Source organism: Dermacentor andersoni, chromosome 10, assembly GCF_023375885.2.
Source record: "Dermacentor andersoni chromosome 10, qqDerAnde1_hic_scaffold, whole genome shotgun sequence".
NCBI classification, from domain to species: Eukaryota; Metazoa; Arthropoda; class Arachnida; order Ixodida; family Ixodidae; genus Dermacentor; species Dermacentor andersoni.
The window spans coordinates 16,938,996-16,960,093 of NC_092823.1; the positions used below are offsets into that span (position 1 = coordinate 16,938,996).

General features: G+C 47.9%; 2 protein-coding genes across 8 annotated transcripts in view; both read left to right on the forward strand.

Annotated features, from left to right (window-relative positions):
• Positions 1 to 790: 790 nt before the first annotated feature.
• On the forward strand, positions 791 to 2,930 carry LOC140213422 (uncharacterized). Its single transcript, XM_072284639.1, has 3 exons — positions 791 to 1,015; positions 1,102 to 1,378; positions 2,830 to 2,930. The coding sequence occupies exons 1-3, from the start codon at positions 791 to 793 to the stop codon at positions 2,928 to 2,930; spliced, it is 603 nt and encodes a 200-aa protein (XP_072140740.1).
• Positions 2,931 to 7,036: 4,106 nt separating this feature from the next.
• Positions 7,037 to 21,098, forward strand: part of LOC126519322 (12S rRNA N(4)-cytidine methyltransferase METTL15) — a 131,700-nt gene continuing 117,638 nt past the window's right edge. For 3 of the 7 annotated variants that reach the window (XM_072284955.1, XM_055065121.2, XM_055065120.2), the window contains exon 1: positions 7,040 to 7,210. In XM_072284955.1, the coding sequence (XP_072141056.1) occupies positions 7,175 to 7,210 (36 nt within the window). In that variant the 5' untranslated portion in view covers positions 7,040 to 7,174. Of the gene's footprint in view, positions 7,211 to 21,098 lie in introns of all 7 variants that reach the window. The other 4 variants (XM_050168953.3, XM_050168954.3, XM_055065118.2 and 1 more) reach the window with 3 other exon arrangements.

Sequence of the window (21,098 nt, forward strand, 5' to 3'; positions counted from 1 at the left end):
ACAAGGGCCAGCATGTCAGTCATGGCCAGGAAATTGTTCAAGCATACCTTCCCCAACGTGTCCGTCGAGGCTTTGGGTGTCATGCTATGCAGCTACTCTGGGCAGCTCTTCCAGGTCCAGCATCATGCCCAGGTCAGCATTTGCTTTGGCGACAGGCAGACAATCCTTCCCCTTTACTTAACCAAAGGGTCGTCGACGATGCTGCTGGGCCGAAACTGGATTCACACACTGGGCATTCGTCTGCCGTCCTGCATGTGGGGAAAGGCATCCCAAACCTCCTGACCGATTTCAAGTCCCTGTTCCAGCGAGGGGTGGGTGCATTCGCTGGCACGACGGTTGACATCTATGTACCTGAGGGAGCCCGGCCTCGTTTTTTCAAGGCTCGCCCACTGCCGTTCGCCCTGAAGGACGGGGTAACTCGGGAGCTGCAACGGTTACAGCAAGAGGGCATCCTGGTGCCTGTCAAGACATCTGAGTGGGCTGCTCCCATTATTATAGTCCTCAAGCGAGACGGCAGTGTCAGAATCTGCAGGGATTTCAAGGTTACCATTAACCCCGTCGCTACTGTCGAGAAGTACCCACTGCCCCAGATTGAAGATCTCTGGTCAGCGTTAGAAGTTCACCAAGCTCAACCTCAGAGATGCTTACCAGCAGCTAGTGCTCCAAGATGCCTCCTGGAAGTGTCTTGATACCGACAACTTTGGGGCTCTTCCAGTACATGCGCTTACCTTTTGGCGTAGCCTCGGCCCCAGCCATTTTTTAAAGGGAGACGGGCAACCACTTCAGGGGCATGAAGCACATGGCCATGTACTTGGACGACATCCTGGTTACCGGCATCAATGACAGAGACCACCTGCAGAACCTGCACAACATCTTGGCACGACTACAGGCCGCCAGTCTCAAGCTCACGCTGGAAAAGTGCATTTTCCCGGCTTCCAGTGTTGAGTACCTGGGATATGTCATTTCCCAGCCCGGCCTGACTCTGGTCCCCTGCAGAGTTGATGCTGTGCCCAACGTGCCTAAACCCCACAACAAGGAAGAGCTTCAGAGATACCTCGGCCTAGTCAACTTCATGCTGCAGCATGCCTCGTCATGCTGCAGAGCAACGTTACAGCCAGCTGGACAAGGAAGGAAAGCCTGGTCCTCATGTTCAGGTTCAAGCGCTTTCACCAGTATCTGTGGGGCCAGAAAGTCAAGGCGATCACGGACGACAAGCTGCTGTTGGGGCTGCTGGGGCCTGACAAGGCAGTTCCCCTGCAGGCATCACCTCGGCTGGCAGCCTACAGCTACCAGCTGGTCAACTGTTTGGGAAAGGACCTGGGAGCTGCTGATGCCCTGAGCCGCCTGCCTGTTCATGCTGGAGCCTGTGTACCCAGAGGTATGCTACAGATCTGCGATGTCGCAGGCGACCAGCTCTGACCCAGTCCTATCCCAGGTGGTCAAGGCGGTGTCCCGAGGGGAGTAGTTGGTGCAGCGAGCCTACAGCCACAAGGCTGCCGAACTGAGCCTGCAGGAGGGCTGCCTACTGTGAGGTTCCAAGGTGGTCTGCGGTCCAGGGTCCTGCACTTGATGCATGTGGGTCATCCTGGTGTGGAAAAGACAAAGATGGTGGCCCAGTCCCAGGTTTGGTGGCCTGTAGCAGGACATCACTCACATGATGCAGCTCTGCCATGTTTGCCAGGAGCCTGTGATGTGTCAACTGTGCGAGTGCCGTGGTCGGAGTGGGTGAGCCATGCGAAGGCGACGATGAGACGCTGCAGCGGTGGCACGAGCTCGCTGAAGAAATAATTCGAACAGCAACAAGAGGCGAGCAGAGAGAAAAGAAGAAGGGGAGAAGTGGAACAACAAGCTTGTGTGGAGAAAATAGTTCGCTCATGCTCCAGGCACAGAAGTGAAGTCGTCGGGCATCAGGCCCATGCTTCATGCCTTCTACTGGACCAGGGCAACCTTCCAGGGGCGTGTCACCGCCTTCTGATGAACCGCGTTCTCATGATCGCATGCAGGAAGATGCCAAGCGACGTCGGGAAAATGAAGTCCATGCACCGGAAGCAGAGGTGTAGCCATTTGACTTGTTGTCTGGCGTCGAGACCTCTACCGTGCCAAGGCCACCTGCCCTTGTTCTCATTGTCGCAACCAAACTTACTCCTGCATCACTTGATTCCAGGTGTTTGACTGAGGGTGACCAGGATTTTTCAACAGTGCCTGTCTTCAGCACCGCTTCTATGCTCTGAGGGCTGCCTCTGTCGCCACCTCGAGTTCATCTCACAACTCCACTGCAGACCATGAAACTGTAGGCCCTTTCTGAGTTGGACACTTTCTTTGGAGACTTAATTCTTTTTTGTGTGTTTGATTACTTTGTAGAGTTTCTGTTCCTCTTTGTGCTCAACGTTCTTTAATGAATAGCTTGGAGTGTGACAACGAACGACTTCGTCACTTCATGCACCAAGGCAATGCCTCAGCTAGGATTAATTATTTGAAGGAACCTTATCACAGAGCCTTGGCGTGTCTCACGTCATGTCAAAATCACCCCCTGGCCGTTTCCACAAAGACCCTGGCCCCGCCTGCATGTGGATTTTAAGGGTCCTTTCAAGGACCATTACTTCCTGGTGGTAGTGGACACCCATTCGAAGTAGGTGGAGGTTCTACCTGTCACCACTCCATCAACAGGCGCAACCATTGCAGCGCTGCAACAGATGGCCACCCAGGGGTTGCCAGATGTCATTGTATCCGACAATGGTCCCACTTTCGCCAGCACAGAGTACCTGGCCTGGGTGACGAATAATGGAATCTGCCAGATGATGGTTCTGCCGTACCACCCTGCTTGAAAAGGTGCAGCCGAGCGGGTGGTGCAGACCATCAAGGACAAGTTCAAGAAGTGCCAGGCTGGAGATTTCCGAACGCAGGTTGTCTGGGTACTGTTCCAGTACTAGACCACGTCCCACGATGTCACTGGCCGTGCTCTCAGCTCCTGCTGGGCCGGATAGTCAAGACACCCTTGGATGTCTTGTATCTGGACCTGCGATCCACAGCGCCCCTGAAGCAGCTGAGGCAGAAGCTCATGAGGCCCACTCCTGAGAGGCGGCGCCACTCTTGAGGCCGGCCACTGCGGACCCTCTGGACGGAGCAAGGCTGGCTCGGGCCGCACCTGGTGTTGCCACACCTGGCATGTTGACACCGGTGCCCAGGCGCAGTAGTCAATCGCGGAGGCCGCCGGACCATTACTCACCTGGATAACAGGGGGCCATTGACATTGACATGTAATCAGATGTCTATGTCTTCGAGCTCGCGCAGGTTTCCATTGACATATGCCTCCAATCTTAATGACCGTTCAACTGAGAGCGGGAGCGTTCTCTTTGTTGACCGGCCTTCATCTGTTGCATATGATGTCGTTCTCTTTCGCGTGGGCTGCTCGGGTGTAGGCTGCTCGTAGGGATAATCCTGAAAGTACGGCAAAGGATTGTGGGTACCGCAACAGACCGAAGCCCAGGCTTTCCACGCTGTGTAGATACTTCCTGGCCTTCAATGATATGCACATAATGCCTCAGTATGTACTTTGCATCAAAGTGCAGCTCGCGAATGGAGTCGGTGCGGTGAAGAATGAGCTCCTGCACGCGTCGCCGTTCTTCATATTTAGGGACTCCGAAGAGCGAGAGTTTGGCCTGACCTTTCAATCTACTGTATACGGTTATGCAACCCACTACACAACAGTAGTTCTTTCGCCGAAGTGTGCTCATCCTCTCATTCTTCGAACACTGTGCCAAGTCGCCGAGTTACGAGACAAACCATAACACATATGCGAGGGCCGTCTGCGCGCGTAGATATCGTACAGACGGCATCGTTTGACGGAAGCGAGGAACCTCAATTCATGGCAAAGCAGTAATTATATTGTGTTCTTTTTTTGCATACCTGGTACATAAATCAATTAGAGAGGAAATGACGAAATAAACACAAGCACGACGGCGTGTTCAGGAGACGGCGGCGCGTCGAGCAGACGACAGCTGGGCGCCGCCGTAACCACCATCGGTAGGCGCGGTTCCGCCGGGCCGTCGAGGCACCGGATTGGCCGGAACGTCAGAAGGCGACTGCAGCGCCGCCGCAAATTTCAATGTTTTTTGCTTCACTCTCGCCGCTTGTCGGGGCCTCCGCTGGACCCACTCCCCCATTCTACAGGTTTTCCCGCTCAATTTAATCCAAGCGCCAGTCAATTTAATCCGAGCGCCAGTCAATTTAATCTAAGCGCCAGTCAATTTAATCCAAGTGCCAGTGATTTTAATCCGAGCGCCGCTCAATTTAATCCAAACGCCACTCAATTTAATCCAAACGCCAGCCGAAATAATCCAAACGCCAGTGAATTTAATCCAGACACAACGGAATTCAAGAACCTTTGGATTTCAAGACTTCTGAAAATTTGAGAACATATTGTAAGTTAACACCTTGAAAATGAAAGAGCGAGGTGGTAGACCAGTAGCTATCCTGCCACGGAACTAACGACCCCTTTTGGAGGTTTTGAGGCGAAAAGCTTCACTACGCTGTAATCAACACCGCGCATCGCGCGAGCCGGCGTATGTCGGAATCGGCTCCGTGAGCGTGGTCGGAGTCGAATCGGCTCCGTGAGCGTGTTCGGAGTCGAATTGATAGTCGTTAGATATATTTTTCGTACTCTGTCAGATACTCAATGCCATTATTTATCCACACCCCAAGTTACTTGTATTTATCGACTATCTCCAGCGTGGCCTCCTGTATCTTATGCTCGCCGCAAATGTTATCATTAAAAATCATGACGGCTGATTTTTCTTTGCTAAACTTCAAGCCTAATCTGTCTCCTTCTGTACCACATATGTCCATTAATTCCTGCAGATCTTCTGCATTGTCAGCCATTAATACAATATCATCCGCGTACATCAGTCCTGGTAATGACTGTTCAATCAATTTTCCTTGTTTGAAAAATGATAGGTTGAAGCCGAGTCCGCTTTGCTGTATTTTGGCCTCTGAACCTTGTAGGTACAGCATAAACATCAGAGGTGACAATGGGCACCCCAGCCTAAGCCCCCGCCGAATCATTACAGGCTCCGAGACCTGCTTTTCCCATTGTATAATCACCCGGTTACCTTTATAGATATCTTTTAAAATTGGTTACTCCATCTTGCACTCCTAAAGTTTCCAGAATGCCCCACAAGCCCTCTTGAAGTACGCTGTCATAGGCTCCCTTGATGTCCAAAAAAGCCAGCCATAGGGGTCTGTGTTCCTTTTCAGCTATTTCAATGCACTGTGTTAGCGAGAACAGATTGTCTTCTAGCCTCCTATGCTTCCGGAACCCATTTTGTAGCTCTCCAAGTACCCCCTCGTTTCAAGTACCCCCTCGTTCTCCAAGTACCCCCTCAGTTTGAGGTATAGTAGCGGCGCCTGGTGGCGGCGCGGGAAACGACATCTGGGTCGTACCAGCTTGGGTCGTATTGAGCCCTGGCTGTGGCGAAGCACGTTTCTAGGCCGAGTTTTGCGTCGATTCGCACTTTTTTTCTGCCCTGTTGCGAGTGCGAAAAGGCTCGTCACTTCTCACAGACCACGTCGACCACGCTGCGAGCTGGTCGCAGCCTATAGTTTAACGAAAACGGACTTTCCGTGTGACGTGGGACGTAATGCTGGAAGCAGAAGGAATCGGCGACGCCGATCCGGAGGGACCTAGCTCAGCATCGAAATAGCGTCACCGTCGATACTGCTGCGTCCTGGGCTGCCATGAACAAGAAGGCCTGAATCCCAACATCCGATTCTATCGTTTTCCTTCAATTAAGGCCTTACGAAGCGGAGCGTCGGGCGCGCTGTATAACTGCAGTTCGTCGTGCTGGGTAAGCGAAACTTCGCGCCATGCTGACTGCTTCCCCTGTCATGAAGCTTGCTTGATTATAGATCTGCGTTCTAAAATTCGGTCTTTTGCACATACAGTCCCGATCGATGGCAGACCGACATAGCAGCAGGCATGGCTGGTGATTCACGATTCGAAACCCGGCCACAGCGACAATTAACAATTCGACCGGTGCGAAGTAGTGAAGTGCCCAGGTGTGTGCAAATGACCACAAATGGCCGGGTTGATTCGGTGACAATTCACTACCCCACTACGAGCAGCACAGGTTAGAGTGTTAATGTGCTCATACTTGACCTCAAGCCAGCATGTTGAAGCAGCGCAGCAAGATAATATTGATTACAGCAGATCGATTTTCGAGCGTTGTCATTAAAAGCTACATCAAGCAACCAGCGCACAAGCTCGAGCTGCAGCGCGATTCGCACGTACGTGCGAGCTCATATGCATTGCATCAGTTATTACCAGTTACTAAAAGGGACAGATGGCCGATACTACAACGCAGGCATAACTACTTGTTTAGCGGCATGCAGTCAACAAAGATTGCAGGAGACCCGCCGTTTCGCGGATGTCGAAAGACCGCTGCCGTCGCGGCGCGTACGATCGTGCGCTCGAGCAGTTCGTACATCGTGGCATGCTCAAAGACCGCTGCCGTCGCGGCGCGTACCGTCGTGTGCTCGAGCAGTTCCGTACACATGATGTCTGCTTATCGCTGCTGTGGATTCATTTATAGCAAGCACTTCCTCGCGTTTGTGCGCCTGAATCGAGCAGCGTGCAAACCTTACCTGAAGTTCCACTTCGTACGCGACTCGCTTCACTTGTGATTGACACCGCGCTAAAACTTCGCCGCTTAATTCTTGAACGGTATACACGTATTCGGCACTGCATAATTTGTTGCCTTTACGCAGTGTGCCACTCTTGAAAAAATCTTCGGCGCCCGATATTCGCTGCAGGCCGCGATACAACACAACCGAAAGTGGCGGGTACATATTGTAAACGTGCTTTCTGAAGCAGACGACCGAGCTTGGTACGACCCATTTTAGGACAGAGGGCGCTCTTTAGCACCTTTTTTCGCAGCGCCCCCTGGGCAATGCAAGAGCTATCGTTGGCAAGAGCCCCATACTCTCAAAGACGATGGCGCCCGTGGCGCCAGATTTCCCTCTAGGTGTTTGATATAGTGCTGTTATGATATGAACCTCTATGAGCTTAGCAGACGGAGCGGCAGGTAACGGCGGCATGTCCCTTCGGTGTTGTGTTCGGTGCCCGGGCGAGTGGTGAACTTGGAAAATCGTCGCGTGAATTTTGCTGCCTGCTGTTACAATGTCCAAAGCGTTGCGGAAGCTGTCAGCGTTACAGGTATGCTTGTCGCGTTGTAAATGCATCTTTATTGTGCACGTGCGGTGTGTCGCAGTACAATGCCATGTGAACGCATGTGGGAGCTTGGTATGGGAAGTATTAGGACACTCTGCTTACTCAAAACGCTGTGTGCATATCTCTTCTGGTTAGCAGTTGTGACGTCGAAGAGAATACTTTTAGAAACCTATATTGTTGTTTTGTTCATGTCCGCCTTTGATAGCACATGTAATGGTTTAGGTTCTCGCTTGGATTGTTCGGCAATTTCTCTTTCGGAAATCTTCAGCTAATTTGTCGAGGGGGAGGCGCTATCCGTAATTTTGCCGGACTGTATTTCGTTATCCCGAGTATGTGGGCTCTCCAAAGTAATGCGAAAATTGAAACGATCATAAACTATTCAAAAAAAAAAAAAAAGGGCAGGTGTCCATAGATGTTTTCGGTTGATCTCATCAGCATTCTCGCACCAACGAGCCCATGAAGTTAGCTCATCCGGAGAGCCACGGGACGAGGGGCACACTGTTGTATATTTTATACTGGGAACAACCATTTATTCACAAAGTGGTACCGCGATCAGTATCAGCCGTGCGACGGCTTCCATGGTCTCTCTCACGCAGAAACGAGAGCGTATTCTGTGACAATCACTTTCAGCGATATAGGCACGTTGAGTAATTAAAGCGACTGATTACCCGTGACGTCATCATGAGCTGCCAACTCGCGCTTTCGGAAGCTTTGCAATAGAAGAGAGAGCACACCGTGCGAGTGCAGAGCTGCTCGGGTGCTGTTTTCGAGTGTATCGGCTGCAGTACGGCTTCTGTGCGCTAACTAGGGTTGACTACGGCCTCTTTAATTAGGTAAAATAAATTGAAAAGAGTGTGAAATGCCTTCTTTTAATTATTAAATTGTGCTAGAACTCGCGTGGCTGCCGAGTACATTTTTGATGATATTACAAAGCGACACACTTTATCGCGGACAGCCAATTTTCTATGCGAACACACCCTAGCACACTTCGGTGGCCCACGGACGACCCTGCTTGCAGATTTGACCTCCCTGCTGCCCCTTGGGCACTGTGGAGGTCCTGCACGTCACCTGCTTTATTGTAATTTCAGATGCTCTCCTGAAGCTTCCTTTTACTAGTTACATGCCCCCTTTGGAGCAGTACTTGTAAGAAATACAATCTATCGTTGTGACAAAAAAGTGCCCTGCGACTTCTGCAGCATACACCAGTCCGAACCTTGCCCTTTGTTTCTGCGTCTGTGTGTCAGCCATCGTGCACCACCAGAGTGACATGTCTCCCAGTAGAGGAACCATGCAAGCAACGTGTTCTTCTTAATGCCGCTGTCAGCTGCTGCGAGACACTGTCACTGAAACACAAGCCGACACAATGCACTAGCTGATAAAAATTCAACAAATAGCACTGCACAAAAGCACGTGCAAACTGCCATCAAAAAATACTATAAACTACCATCTCTCTTCCCTCAACTGCACTTCACCACAAACCGACTGCGAAGAGATGTGTTAGTTTATTAAGTATATAATAAGAGCACCCAACAACACCGTGACGTAAGATTGACATAGACCAGAACTACTAGATAGTGCTATTCATTTTTCAGTCTTGCTATAACAGCCAATCAGTGTGCAGCTGATGGCAAACGTGTGGCCAAGGCAATACTATCGCCGAAAGTGATTGTTGCAGAGTACATCCCCCGAGCGGCACGGACACTCGTGCACAGCATTAGCGCAGTCATGCTGCAGGTGTGTCCAAGGTTTCCAGATAGTTCGAACGGGACGTCTTTTGATTTGCACTGCCCCTCCGGCCTCCACTGAATGATCAGGTGACATGTACTTGGTGGGGGGTCACAGCTTGTTGTGTCGACCGTCGCTCGATTTAGTCACATTGGTGGCGTACGTGTCCTTATGGAGTTGACACCATTACCATAGTTGACCCACAGGTGTTGTAATGTCGCCAAGCCACTATTTTGCTACTCTGTCAAAGTTGCAAACAATGGCCTTATCGCCCTTCTTCTAGCGTTGTCTGCGTTCCTTAACACTGGGCCACTGCCCGAAGGGTGAATAGCCTCTTCTTCACCTTTCATGGGACTGACAAGATCGAGTCTTACCTTGATAGGATAACTGAGCATCTGGTCCGCTGGGGATGTTCCATTCGGACGCACTCCTCTGCATTGCATAAGCAACCATTGAGTGAGCTGGAGATTGAGGTCTCCTCCTCTGTCTTTTTGAAGCCATCCTTCGCTGTGCGGACTGCTCCTTCTGCCAAGCCATTAGATGCTGCGTGAAAAGGAGCAGTTTGGAGATTCTTGATTCCATTCGGAGATTCTTTATTTATTTATTTCGAATACTTTCCTGGCCCAAAGGCATTACAGAAAGGAGTGGTAAGTGCAAAACAAAATATCAGTAAATAGTTATACATTAATAGGTTTTAAAATGTGGCCGAAAATACAGTACAGAAAAAGTGCGGCATAAGCTGTCAGCATTACAGGTATGCTTGTCGCTTTGTAAATGCGTATTTATTGTGCACATGCTGTCTGTCACAGTACAATACCATGTGAACACATGTGGGAGCTTGGTGTGAGACATATTGGGGCACTCTGCTTACTCAAAACGCTTTATGCATATTTCTTCTGGTTTTATTTATTACTATAATTTATTTATTACACATACCTATAGCGCCCGAGTTGGGCATTATCGTAGGGGGGTTAATTACAAACATAAAAGTCAACTTCGCGAACAACGGCATCATATCATCTGTGGTATTAGAAGTACAATAATCGTAATTAGTAAAGAAAGACAACCCATCCAATACTAACAACATCCGATTATAAAATTTGTTACACAATGCATAAAATGGCACACTGGAAATATTCTCTAAAACAGATTCAAGTAAAGTTCTCTATGGCAGATGAAAAATTGGGTGCAGACACTATCTCTTCTGGGAGCAAATTCCACTCTGCAATTGTTCGCGGAAAGAATGAAAACTTAAATACATTAATACGACTTTGGTAGGCCCTTATTTTCTTGGAATTGTCGCATCATTTAGATTGATAATGAGGTGGTTTTAAATATATGTTCTTATCGATTCCTGTGTTACCGCTGTTAATGTTGTGTAAAAGCTTTAACCTGATTATATTTCTGCGTGTGGACAGCAACTCCCATCCTAGATTTCCCCTGATTTGCAAACCTCTAATTTTGTAGTTGTAGATGCCCGTGACGAATCTTGCAGCCCTTTTCTGAACACGCTCTAACTTATCTTCAAGAACTTTTGTGAAGGGGTCCCATGCTGCGCAAGCGTATTCTAACACCGGCCTAATATTTGTAAGATACAAAGCTTCCTTCAATGGTTTTGGTGCATACTTGAAGTTCCTGTGGAAAAGGTGCAAAAGGCGGCACGCTTTAGCGCTTGTTGTGTCAATGTGGGATGTCCAGTCTAATCCCGCAGTTAAAGTGACGCCCAGGTATTTGACTTCGTCAACGCATTGTACTAAAACATCATTTAGTGAGTATGAACTGGGCACCTTTTTCTTTTTGTTCGCAAATTTAACATGATAACACTTTACTACGTTCAAATCCATTTTCCATTTAGCACACCAGGAAAAAATTTTTTTGAGATCAAACTGCAACACACTCTCATGTTCGGCGCAAGACACAGGATGGTACTCAACGCAATCATCCGCATAGAGTCTGACATTTGAAACACAGCCTTCACTTAAGTCATTAATAAATATGAGGAACAGCAACGGCCCAAGGACCGACTCTTGAGGCACGCCTTATAAAACATTAACCGTTCTCGACGTCGCACCGTTCAGAACCACTTTTTGCTGCCGTTTATACAAATAATCTTTAATCTAACTGTAAAGTGAATCGGGGAGGCCAAGAAATGATAGTTTGTGCAAAAGTAAGTCATGCGGGACTACATCAAACGCCTTTCGAAAATCAATAAATATAGCATCAATCTCTGTACTATTGTTAAAGCCGAGTGCAACGTCATGTATGAATTCAGTAAGTTGAGTGGTACAGGATAATCCCATGCGAAATCCATGCTGGGTCGGGATGAAAAAATTATGGTCATGAAGATGCTTAATAAGACCAGAGTAAATAACATGTTCTAGTGTTTTACAACAAACAGATGTCAAAGACACCGGTCTGTAATTGCTTGCAAAATCATGACGACCACTTTTAAATATAGGAGTTACATTGGCCATTTTCCAGTCATTAGGTAATTTTTGAGAATTTATTGACTTGGTAAATAATTCAACCAAGATAGGAGCAATACTGTGGGAACAGCGTTTCAAGACGTGATTTGATATACCATCCGGACCATGAGCAGAATGAGGATTAATGTGGCACAACAGAGCCCTAATTCCAGCCTCATTTAAAACGATGTCTTAGCAGTTGTGACGTCAATGAAAAAGAAAGAGAGCAGTACATCAATATTCAATAACAGGTTTTAAAAAGCGGCCGAAAATACAGTACATTAAAAGCATTGCAGGAGCTGTCAGTGTTACAGGTATACTTGTAGAGTTGTAAATGCGTATTTATTGTGCTCGTGCTGTGTGTCCAACTTCCTGAAATTGTCGACATCAGAAATGGCAGCGATGGAGGGAGGAAGGTTGTTTCAGTCAGCACTGGCCTTGGGAATAAAAGAATGATGGCACAGTTTCGTTCTAAAAAATGGAACACGAACTTTAACTTTAAACTTATGATCGGAGCAGAATGTAAGGAAATTTAATGTAATGAAATGAAATTGATTCCATTTCCTTTGACAAATTCTTGGGAGGGCTCACCAGTAAACCAGTGTTCCATTGTCTGTAACAATACACCTTGGTAATCCAAGCCTTGCAAAAAATTTCGTGCATGTGTTTCACCGTTCGCTCAGAAGTGGCATTTGTCACAATGAGCCCTTCGAGCCATTGTGCCTTTGAATCAATCACCACAAGAAGCATTTTCCCCTCGAAGCATAGTCCAAGTGCAAGCGCTCTCAGCATTCCTGCTGTTCTGACCAGGACACTGATTCTGCTTTATGTGGCATTGAAGGGTGAAGGCACTCTGGGCACCATTGAGAGCAGCTTTATTTTGGCATCTATGCCAGGCTACCAGACACGGGATCTTGCCATGCCACTCATGATGGCCATACACTGGTGAGCTTCATGGAGCAGCTTGAGGATAAGCTGGCAGGCAAGAGGGGACACAGTCACGTGGTTTCTCCAGTAGAGAAGATTCCGTTGCACACTAAGTTATTACGCCTGTTCCAGAATGGGTGTAGCAACTTGTCTGGCATGCTTTGTGGCCAAACATCTTTTACCCATTGTAGAACCTGGCTTAGGCTCTGGTCACTGTTTGGGAGGTCTTGCAATTGCTTCACTCATATTACCAGCTTTTCAAGTTTGTAGATAGAATTCGCCAGCTCTGGTGGTTCTGTTGGATCTTTGTATGTCTTCAGCGGCAGCCTGCTCATGGCATCAGCATTCCCACTGAGGCATTCTGGATGGTGCTTGATGCTGTAGTTGCAGGCTCCAAAGGTAAGAGCCCAGCTTTGAATTCTTTTTGCAGTCATATGCTTGAGTTGCCTTGTCTGTTCGAAAGATCCCCACCAATGGTTTGGATGTGTCATTAGCACAAAATGACGGCACAGAAGTGTATGACACCAAATATTATGGCACGGGCTTCATTTTCCAGCATTGAGTACTTTCGTTCTGCTGGCGTGAGGGTGCAAGAAGTGAATGCCTGTAGCGATTCTACCCCATCTTGCTGATGCGGCAGCACTGCACCCACACCGTATGGTGAGGCATTAGAAGCTCCTTTGATGGATCGTAGTGGGCTGGAATCTTGGCTTACATTATGGCTAGCTTGCTCTTGGTAAAGGCGTCGTTCTCCATCTGTCCATCTACGGTGGGTTTTCCTCTGTAAGAGGGTATACGAAGGTGCTAGTGCCATCAACATGTTGGGTAGGAACTTACAGTAGTACAAAAGGAATCCAATATATAATTTTAGTTCACCCGTATCTCTGGGTTCTGGTGCTTCAATGACGGCTACTGTGTTCTTCTTTGCAGGCCGAAGTTCAGCTGCACTGATCTCGTGAGCCAAGTACATGAGTGATGGTTTAAAGAACTTGCACTTCTCCTGTTTCAGCTTCAGACCCGATTCTTTGATCCTTCGCAGGGCATTTTGGAGATTCTGCAGATGCTCTGCATCAATCTTCCCAGTCCCAAGAATAACTTCCAGGTAGATGGAGGTTCCTGGGATTCCTCAAAGAGCTTGTTCAATTCTTCATTGCGGAAGAGTGCCAGGGCAGATGACACACCAAAGGCTAAGCGGTTGTTTGTGAAGAGACCTCCGTTAATGACCAGGAGTTTTCTTGTCGCCTCATCTGCAGGTACCTGATAGTAGGCTTCCTTCAAGTCTAGCTTGGTGAACTTGACTCCACCTTGCAAGGATGCAAAATATGCCAACTTTTGCAAGTGGGTACTAGGCTGTAATCACTGTACGATTCACACCCAACTTGTAGTCTCAAATCCTCACGCTTTTTTCATCTGCTTTCAGCACTGGTACTATGGGAGATGCCCATACTGAGTGATCAACCAAAGTGATAATTCCTTCGTCTTCCAGCCTTTTAAGTTTATGCTCCACTGACTCTCGCAGCGCATAAGGTACAGAGCGGGTTTGGTAAGACTGCGGTTGAGCGCAGGGTCAAAGCTTTACATGAACTGGAGAACTCTTAAGTATTCCACAACCTGGTTTAAACACGTCATCAAACTCTCGGAACATTTTCTGCATTATGTGGTCTGTCGCATTTTTATACCAGCTGTGTCCTGGTAGTCTCACCTGGGCATACGTCCACTCTTGGGGAACACGAATGGATCCACTATCCACGGATGCACTTTAGCTTGATGTCTATTGCCATCAGGTGGAGTAGCGAATGCTGGCTAAACAGGTAGTACAGTTTAACACACTTATAACTATGCCGGTTTTAACTATATATCGGTTATAACAATGAGACGCTGCTGCACCGTCAACTTTTGTATGTTTTCCATGGTGAAATAACCCGCTTACTGCAATGCCCCAATGCCGCATTATCAATTATAACAATGGTCTGGCTGCTGGGTGTCCGTGCCGAAAGGTAGTAAAATGCTAAATCGTTGAAAAAAAATGAGAAATTCGAGCCGCTGCATGATGGACCGCTGCTTCAACAGCCTCCGCTTGCTCATTTTCCAGCCATCTATGCGTGCCTCTTTCCCGTCGCCCTTCCACCCCTCCAAACACAAATGGGCTGCGCCCATAGCTCACAGATTGCTCGCTGGCTCCTCATTCAGCGCAGTTCTGCAAACAGCTTAATCGCTCGTGTTCGTCTTTGTTGGCTGCATCGAAATCGTTCCTGACCGCGCTGTTTCTCAGCTTCATTTGACTAACAGTTGGTTTGACTCACCGCCAAAGCAGAAGATGGCTGATGCACCCACTGATCATCGGCAATGCACGATGTTGCCAGTGAAAAGAAAGCACACGGCTATAGATTTGTAAACTAAGTACTTCTAACCAATGAGGCAATCGTTGCGAACATGCTTGCATCGGATAGCAGAGATGACGTGGTAGGGCAGGCTGCCTCAACGGTGTCCTCACAGGAAGCCCAGAAGAGGATTCAGTCCCTCCAGGGCTTTGTTCTCCCAAGAAACCTTCCGCTGCACTATGTGGAGCACCTGAATGCCTTGAAGAAGGATGCTGGCAAGCTTAGCGTAAAGCATGCAAGGCTGACGGTGATAGTGTTTTGTCGTGCAATCAATGAGAAGTACGTGGCGAGATGTTTGTGGCGATCTCGCCTCACCGTTTCTTCTGGATTTCTCGAGCTGACAAGCTGCCACGGCAGCCTTCTCGCAATTTTTAAAAGGCCCCTTCAGAGGCCACCAAAGCAATGCCTCAGTGGTGCTCACGTATTGCTTGCCACCCATGGCCCCTCTTTGCAGTTAGCATAGCAGTACCATTCTTTAACGCCAACAGCCACGGCTTGTTACACATGATCGGAGCACCCAGGAAGCAGTTAAATGAGTGAACACAATCCGCAGCCGGATGGAGGAAGGTGGTGGGGAGGGACACTGGCCTGCTTGCCGTTATAGTTTTCTCACATCATCTCTACCATACCCCTGCTCTGATTTTTTTCATGCAACCCGGTTATAACAATTATCGGTTATAACAATGGAATTATCGTGGCACTTGAATATTGTTATAAGTGGGCTCGACAGTAAAGTTGAAATCCGCAATAATACAATTCTTGCGACAACAAAATATTTTAGTATATTTTCGTATCGAACGCCCATATGATTCAATGCATTTTGTATCTCTCGACAATGAAATGTCGCTGTACTACAAACATGCATCAATGAAATTTGCCAGAATGTAACCCTGCATATTACCTACTCGCGCAAGGCTAGCAGACTCCAAAATGTGCTCAAATGCGATTGCTTTGCACTAAAATTGTGTAAAATACCACCACATTACACTTGCATGGGTGCCGCCATTTTTGTTCACAAAAACAACCAAGTGCCGGAAGCTATCTTGTGCGCTGGAAACACATCATGGCCACAGTCTTTTTGATCGCCTGTTTGAACTGACATGCATGTTGCTACTGACATGTGACGACGGTTCTTGCACACCTAGTACAGTGCAAAATGTGCGCCTTGGTGAGGAAAATGCAGCAAAGACAAGGAAATCCACGTCCCACCAACGTGGAATTGTTTACGTCGCTTGAGATGGCGGTTGCAGCATGGAGTGCAATGCATCGGGCCGTGACTGAGTGATCATCCAGGAATACACATCCCTTGCTTTTGGTGCCACCTGACAGGCATCGCATGTGGATTCGGTGCTGGATGTAGATTTGCGCGAAGTGGCTGTTGATCTATATGAGATGCGATCACTTTTGCACTTGGAACTGGAAGCGTCAGTGCCTACGGGCGACAGTGTGTGCTGGAAAAATACTGCCGTATGCTTGGATTGCTGTTGCTCTGCATCTGGTGCCGAGTTATGCAAAATCTCGCAAAAGTGATTGTATCTCCAACAGCAATTGACCGAGAATACTGCTCCATGGCAGTGTTGCCACTGCTGATAAAAGCATGTGGTGCACCTTATACTGTGAGCAATGCAGTTCTATATCCTCACAAAATCTTGCCAAAGTAGGCTAACATAATTTTGACTATAGAGTTTCGTTCTGCAGTGCATTACCTATCTGTGGTGTCTCATTTTGCAACAACGAAATTCTCACGAAAGCGAATTTTAAAGCGAAGCTTTCTTTGCCTCTCCTTCGACTTTCCCACTGCTGCTGCTGTGGTTGCTGTGGCTGCTGCCATCCGGCACACCGCGGCGGGAGGTGGTTCAGAGCATGTGTATGCATGACGGGTGAGTCAGGGAGGAAAGGCGACATGAGAAACTCATTTTCACCCCACTGTATCGAATGTGCACAATGCCCTCTGGAGCTCCCTGGGCGTCGCCCCATTAGCCTTTTGACAGCTGTAATTATCCATGACTCTCCTCAGAAGCATTGCAGAAACTGCAGTGCTTCTCTTTCTACTAACGCACGAGTCCAGAGGGGACGTAGATAGAAGTGTAGAAAGGAGGGAGAAGAGGCAGTTCCCATACAAGGGAGAGGTGAAGGTGATGTGAGAAGGAAACCCCACTACTATACGACAGCGGTTGCGGGGAAACTGGACAAGCTTGAGTTCAAGATACGGTACGGTACGTTTCTGCTATTTCTGAAAAATAAACATCATGCAACTATGTCAAGTGGACAAACTACGCACGGCATGCAGAAACAGTCGCATTAATTAAAGTGCACCGCAGGGTCCAGGTGACGCTACGGAAGCAGTCACAAGCCAAATCAACACTTCTGTGCCCGCCACGGTAGCTTTGTGGCTATGGCATTGCTAGAGATCATGGATTTGATCCCAACGGCAGCAGCCGCATTTCGATGGGGGCGAAATAAAAAATGCACATGCACTTAGATTTTGGAACACGTTAAAGAGCATCACAGTGTCAAATTTAATTCAGAGTCCATCACTATGGAGTGCCTCATGATCTGATTGTGGTTTTGGCACATACAGTCCCATTATTCAATTTAAGTTTAATACTTCAGCCACAATGCATCGTGGCATGTGAGGCAATGACTATGCTCAACCCTCTCAGAGGTTATGAAATATGGCGCACAACAACTCATCAAGCAAACACCTCTCCCTGTGTGCTCTGTGTACTATGCAGACAAACAGCAGTGGTGCACGCAAGGTAACATATAAAATCAACTCACCAATCTGGTGTTTTATTTATTTATGTATGGATACTGCGATCTCGAATAGAGATCATAGCAGGTGTGATACATAAAAAAGTGTTTACACAAAAATGCACAAATGCGATAAAATAAAAATTACGTATATAATAGTGAATGAATATAAGAATTTTTTTAATGTCAAAAGCAGAAAATTGATTAGTAAACAAATAATTTAGAGATAAAACAGCAGACCCCAAATAACACCGAAAAGGCAGAACAAGACCAGATGACACTGCATGTCTAGCAAACCCTAAATAGCACAAGAAAAAAGGCACATACAAACACAACACTGCTCAAAGAATTATTGTAAATATTTCTCAAATGAAGACAATGAATCCTGGGTTACATCATCATTGGCAAGGCTATTCCATTCTACAATAGTTCTGGGAATAAATGAGTGCCTAAAGCAATTATTACGAGGAAATAAAGGTAAGAATGTCGTCTTGTAGCATAGCCTTTGGAGTAAGTGATATGGGATGTACCTATGTTATAATATCCTTTCACTAGCTGGTAGAAGAACTTTAGCTGAAAATCTAATTTCTATTGATAACTGACAGTAATCTACTAAGCTTGATAACTTCTGATAACTGATGTGTGCCCGTAAGAATTATAAATGTATCGCACTACCTTTTTTGTATGCTTTATAGTGTGTTGATGTTTGTGATTGTGTATGGGTGCCAAATGGGTACTGCATACTCAAGCATAGAACACATAATAGACTGATATGCAAGCAGGCATAAAGCAGGCATGGATAACTTTCAAGATCGTCTCAAGAAAAACAATTTGCATAGTGCTTTACTTGTAACCACATCAATGTGCTTTGTCCAGGATAGATTATTTGTGATCCATAAGCCTAGATATTTATATTGTTACGTGTAGAAAGATACAGACGGAAGAGGCTATTTACAAGCTATTTACACTGGACTCGAGCCAGAGCGCCAGGCCGACATTTTCTCGCGCCAAGGGCACAGACACACTTCACCGTCGTTCTTGCGGCGGCTCGTCTCTCGGGTACCTACCAATAATATCGTAATACTACCCCCCGTTGGCAAAAGCGCCGTCACAGTGCTTTTAAATATCCAAGGCACGTGGAGAGTTGTAGGGCTTGAGTCGGGTGACGTGGACAATGTCACTGGTTGTCACACCGGAGGACGTAGTGGGCGTGGCTAGAACAATTTGATAGGTGACATTGGTCATTTCGCGGAGCATGCGATATAGGCCGGTATAACAGGATAGCAGTTTCTCACAAAGGCCAACTTTACGCGATGGTGACCAAAGCAACACGAGGGTGCCGGGCACAAAATGAACATAACGGTGACGAAGGTCGTAGCGTCGCTTCTGTTTGTCTTGAGAGACTTGTAGACGAACTCGCGCAAGTTGACGAGCATGGTCAGCACGGGCGATTGCATCACGGGCATAAGTGCTTGTTGAAGCTGTGGTGGACGGAAGCACGGTGTCTAGTAGTAGCGTCGGTTCGTGGCCATACAAGAGGTAAAACGGGGAACAGCCGGCAGTGTCGAGACGGGAAGAGTTGTATGCAAAGGTAATTTAGGGTAGAGTCAGGTCCCAGTCACGGTGGTCGTCTGAAACGTATTTGGATAGCATGTCTGTAAGTGTGTGATTCAAACACTCAGTGAAGCCATTCGTTTGAGGGTGGTAGGAGGTAGTAAATTTATGCTGAATGGAGCAGGCCCGCATGATGTCGTCAATGACTTTCGCCAAAAACGTACGGCCACGGTCTGTTAGCAACTGACGCGGAGCACGATGCATCAAAATGATATCATGTAGAAGGAAGTCCGCAACATCAGTTGCACAACTGCTCGGAAGAGCGCGGGTTATGCCGTAGCGGGTCGCGTAGTCAACCGCGACTGCAACCCACTTCTTTCCTGATGTAGATTCCGGAAATGGGCCGAGAAGGTCTAAGCCAACCGTGGAAGGGCTCGGCAGGGATGTCGAGCGGCTGCAGGTAACCAGCGGGGGGCTGGGAAGGCTTCTTGCGTCGTTGGCAAAGTTGACAAGCGGTGACGTGACGTCAAACGGAACGGGCAAGGCCCAGCCAGAAAAAGCGGCGACGTACACGGTCATAGGTTCGAGATACACCGAGGTCTCCTGCCATTGGTGCGTCGTGGAGCTCTTCTAGAACGGTTGAGCGGAGGTGTTTAGGTATGACAAGTAGGAACTCAGAGCCGTCCGGATGAAGGTTACGACGGTACAGAGTACCGTCGCAGAGGACAAAGAGGCGTAGAGTGGCGTCGGCCGGAGAGTGTTCAAAACGGTTGATGAGTCCTCTGATGTGGGCGTCACGATGTTGCTCGTCAGCGAAATGAAGCACCTGCGACACAGAGAATACACAAGCAGCACTGGTAATATTGGAGGAGTCAGGGTCGTCAACAGGGTAACGCGACAGGCTGTCAGCGTCTTGGTGCAGGCGGCCAGACTTGTAGACCACAGAATACGAAAATTCTTGTAGTCTCAAAGCCCATCGACCAAGCCGGCCTGTAGGATATTTTAGGGATGAGAGCCAGCAGAGAGCATGATGATCAGTGACTACGGAAAAAGGGCGACCGTAGAGGTAAGGATGGAACTTCGCAACCGCCCAGAGTACAGCAAAGCATTCTCGTTCCGTAATGGAATAGTTGCGCTTCGATGGTGTGAGGAGGCGGCTTGCATAAGCAATAACGCGATCCTGGCCACGCTGACGCTGGGCTAAGACGGCACCTACGCCATGACTGCTGGCATCTGTACACAATTCTGTAGGGGCATCAGGGTCGAAGTGGGTGATAATGGGTGGTGAGGAGAGAAGAGTGACGAGACGAGAGAAGGCGGCGGCTTCTGCAGTACCCCACGAGAATTGTACGCCTCTCTTCAAAAGATTAGTTAGGGTTCTAGCAATTGCCGCAATATGTTGAACAAAACGACAAAAGTACAAGCATACCCCGACAAAACTTCGAACGTCTGCGGCTGTCTTCGGAACCGGAAAGTCTCGGACTGCGCGAGTTTTGTCGGGATCAAGCTGTACTCCGGAAGCATCGATGAGGTGGCCCAGAACAGTAATTTGGCGGTGGCCCAAAACGACATTTGGACGAGTTAAGTTGCAGCTTCACCTTTCGAAATAGATCAAGTATAGCTGTTAAACGCTCAAGGTGAGTGTCAAATGTGAGCGAGAAGATGATGACGTTGTCGAGGTAGCAGAGACATGTGGACCATTTAAAACCATGGAGCAAGGAGTCCATCATACGCTCAAAGGTGGCAGGGGCATTGCATAATCCAAACGGCATTACTTTAATTTGGTATGGGCCATCAGGTGTGATGAACGCAGTTTTTTCTCTGTCCATATCGTCAACAGCAATCTGCCAGTATCCGGAACGAAGATTGATAGAAGAGAAATAGCTGGAATAGTGGAGGCAGTCAAGGGCGTCGTCTATACGTGGGAGCGGGTAGACGTCCTTCTTAGTAATGTTGTTCAGATGGTGGTAGTCTACACAGAAGCACCACGTGCCATCCTTCTTAACCAACACTACAGGTGACGCCCAGGAACTCGAAGAAGGCTCAATGATGTTTTTGTCTAGCATT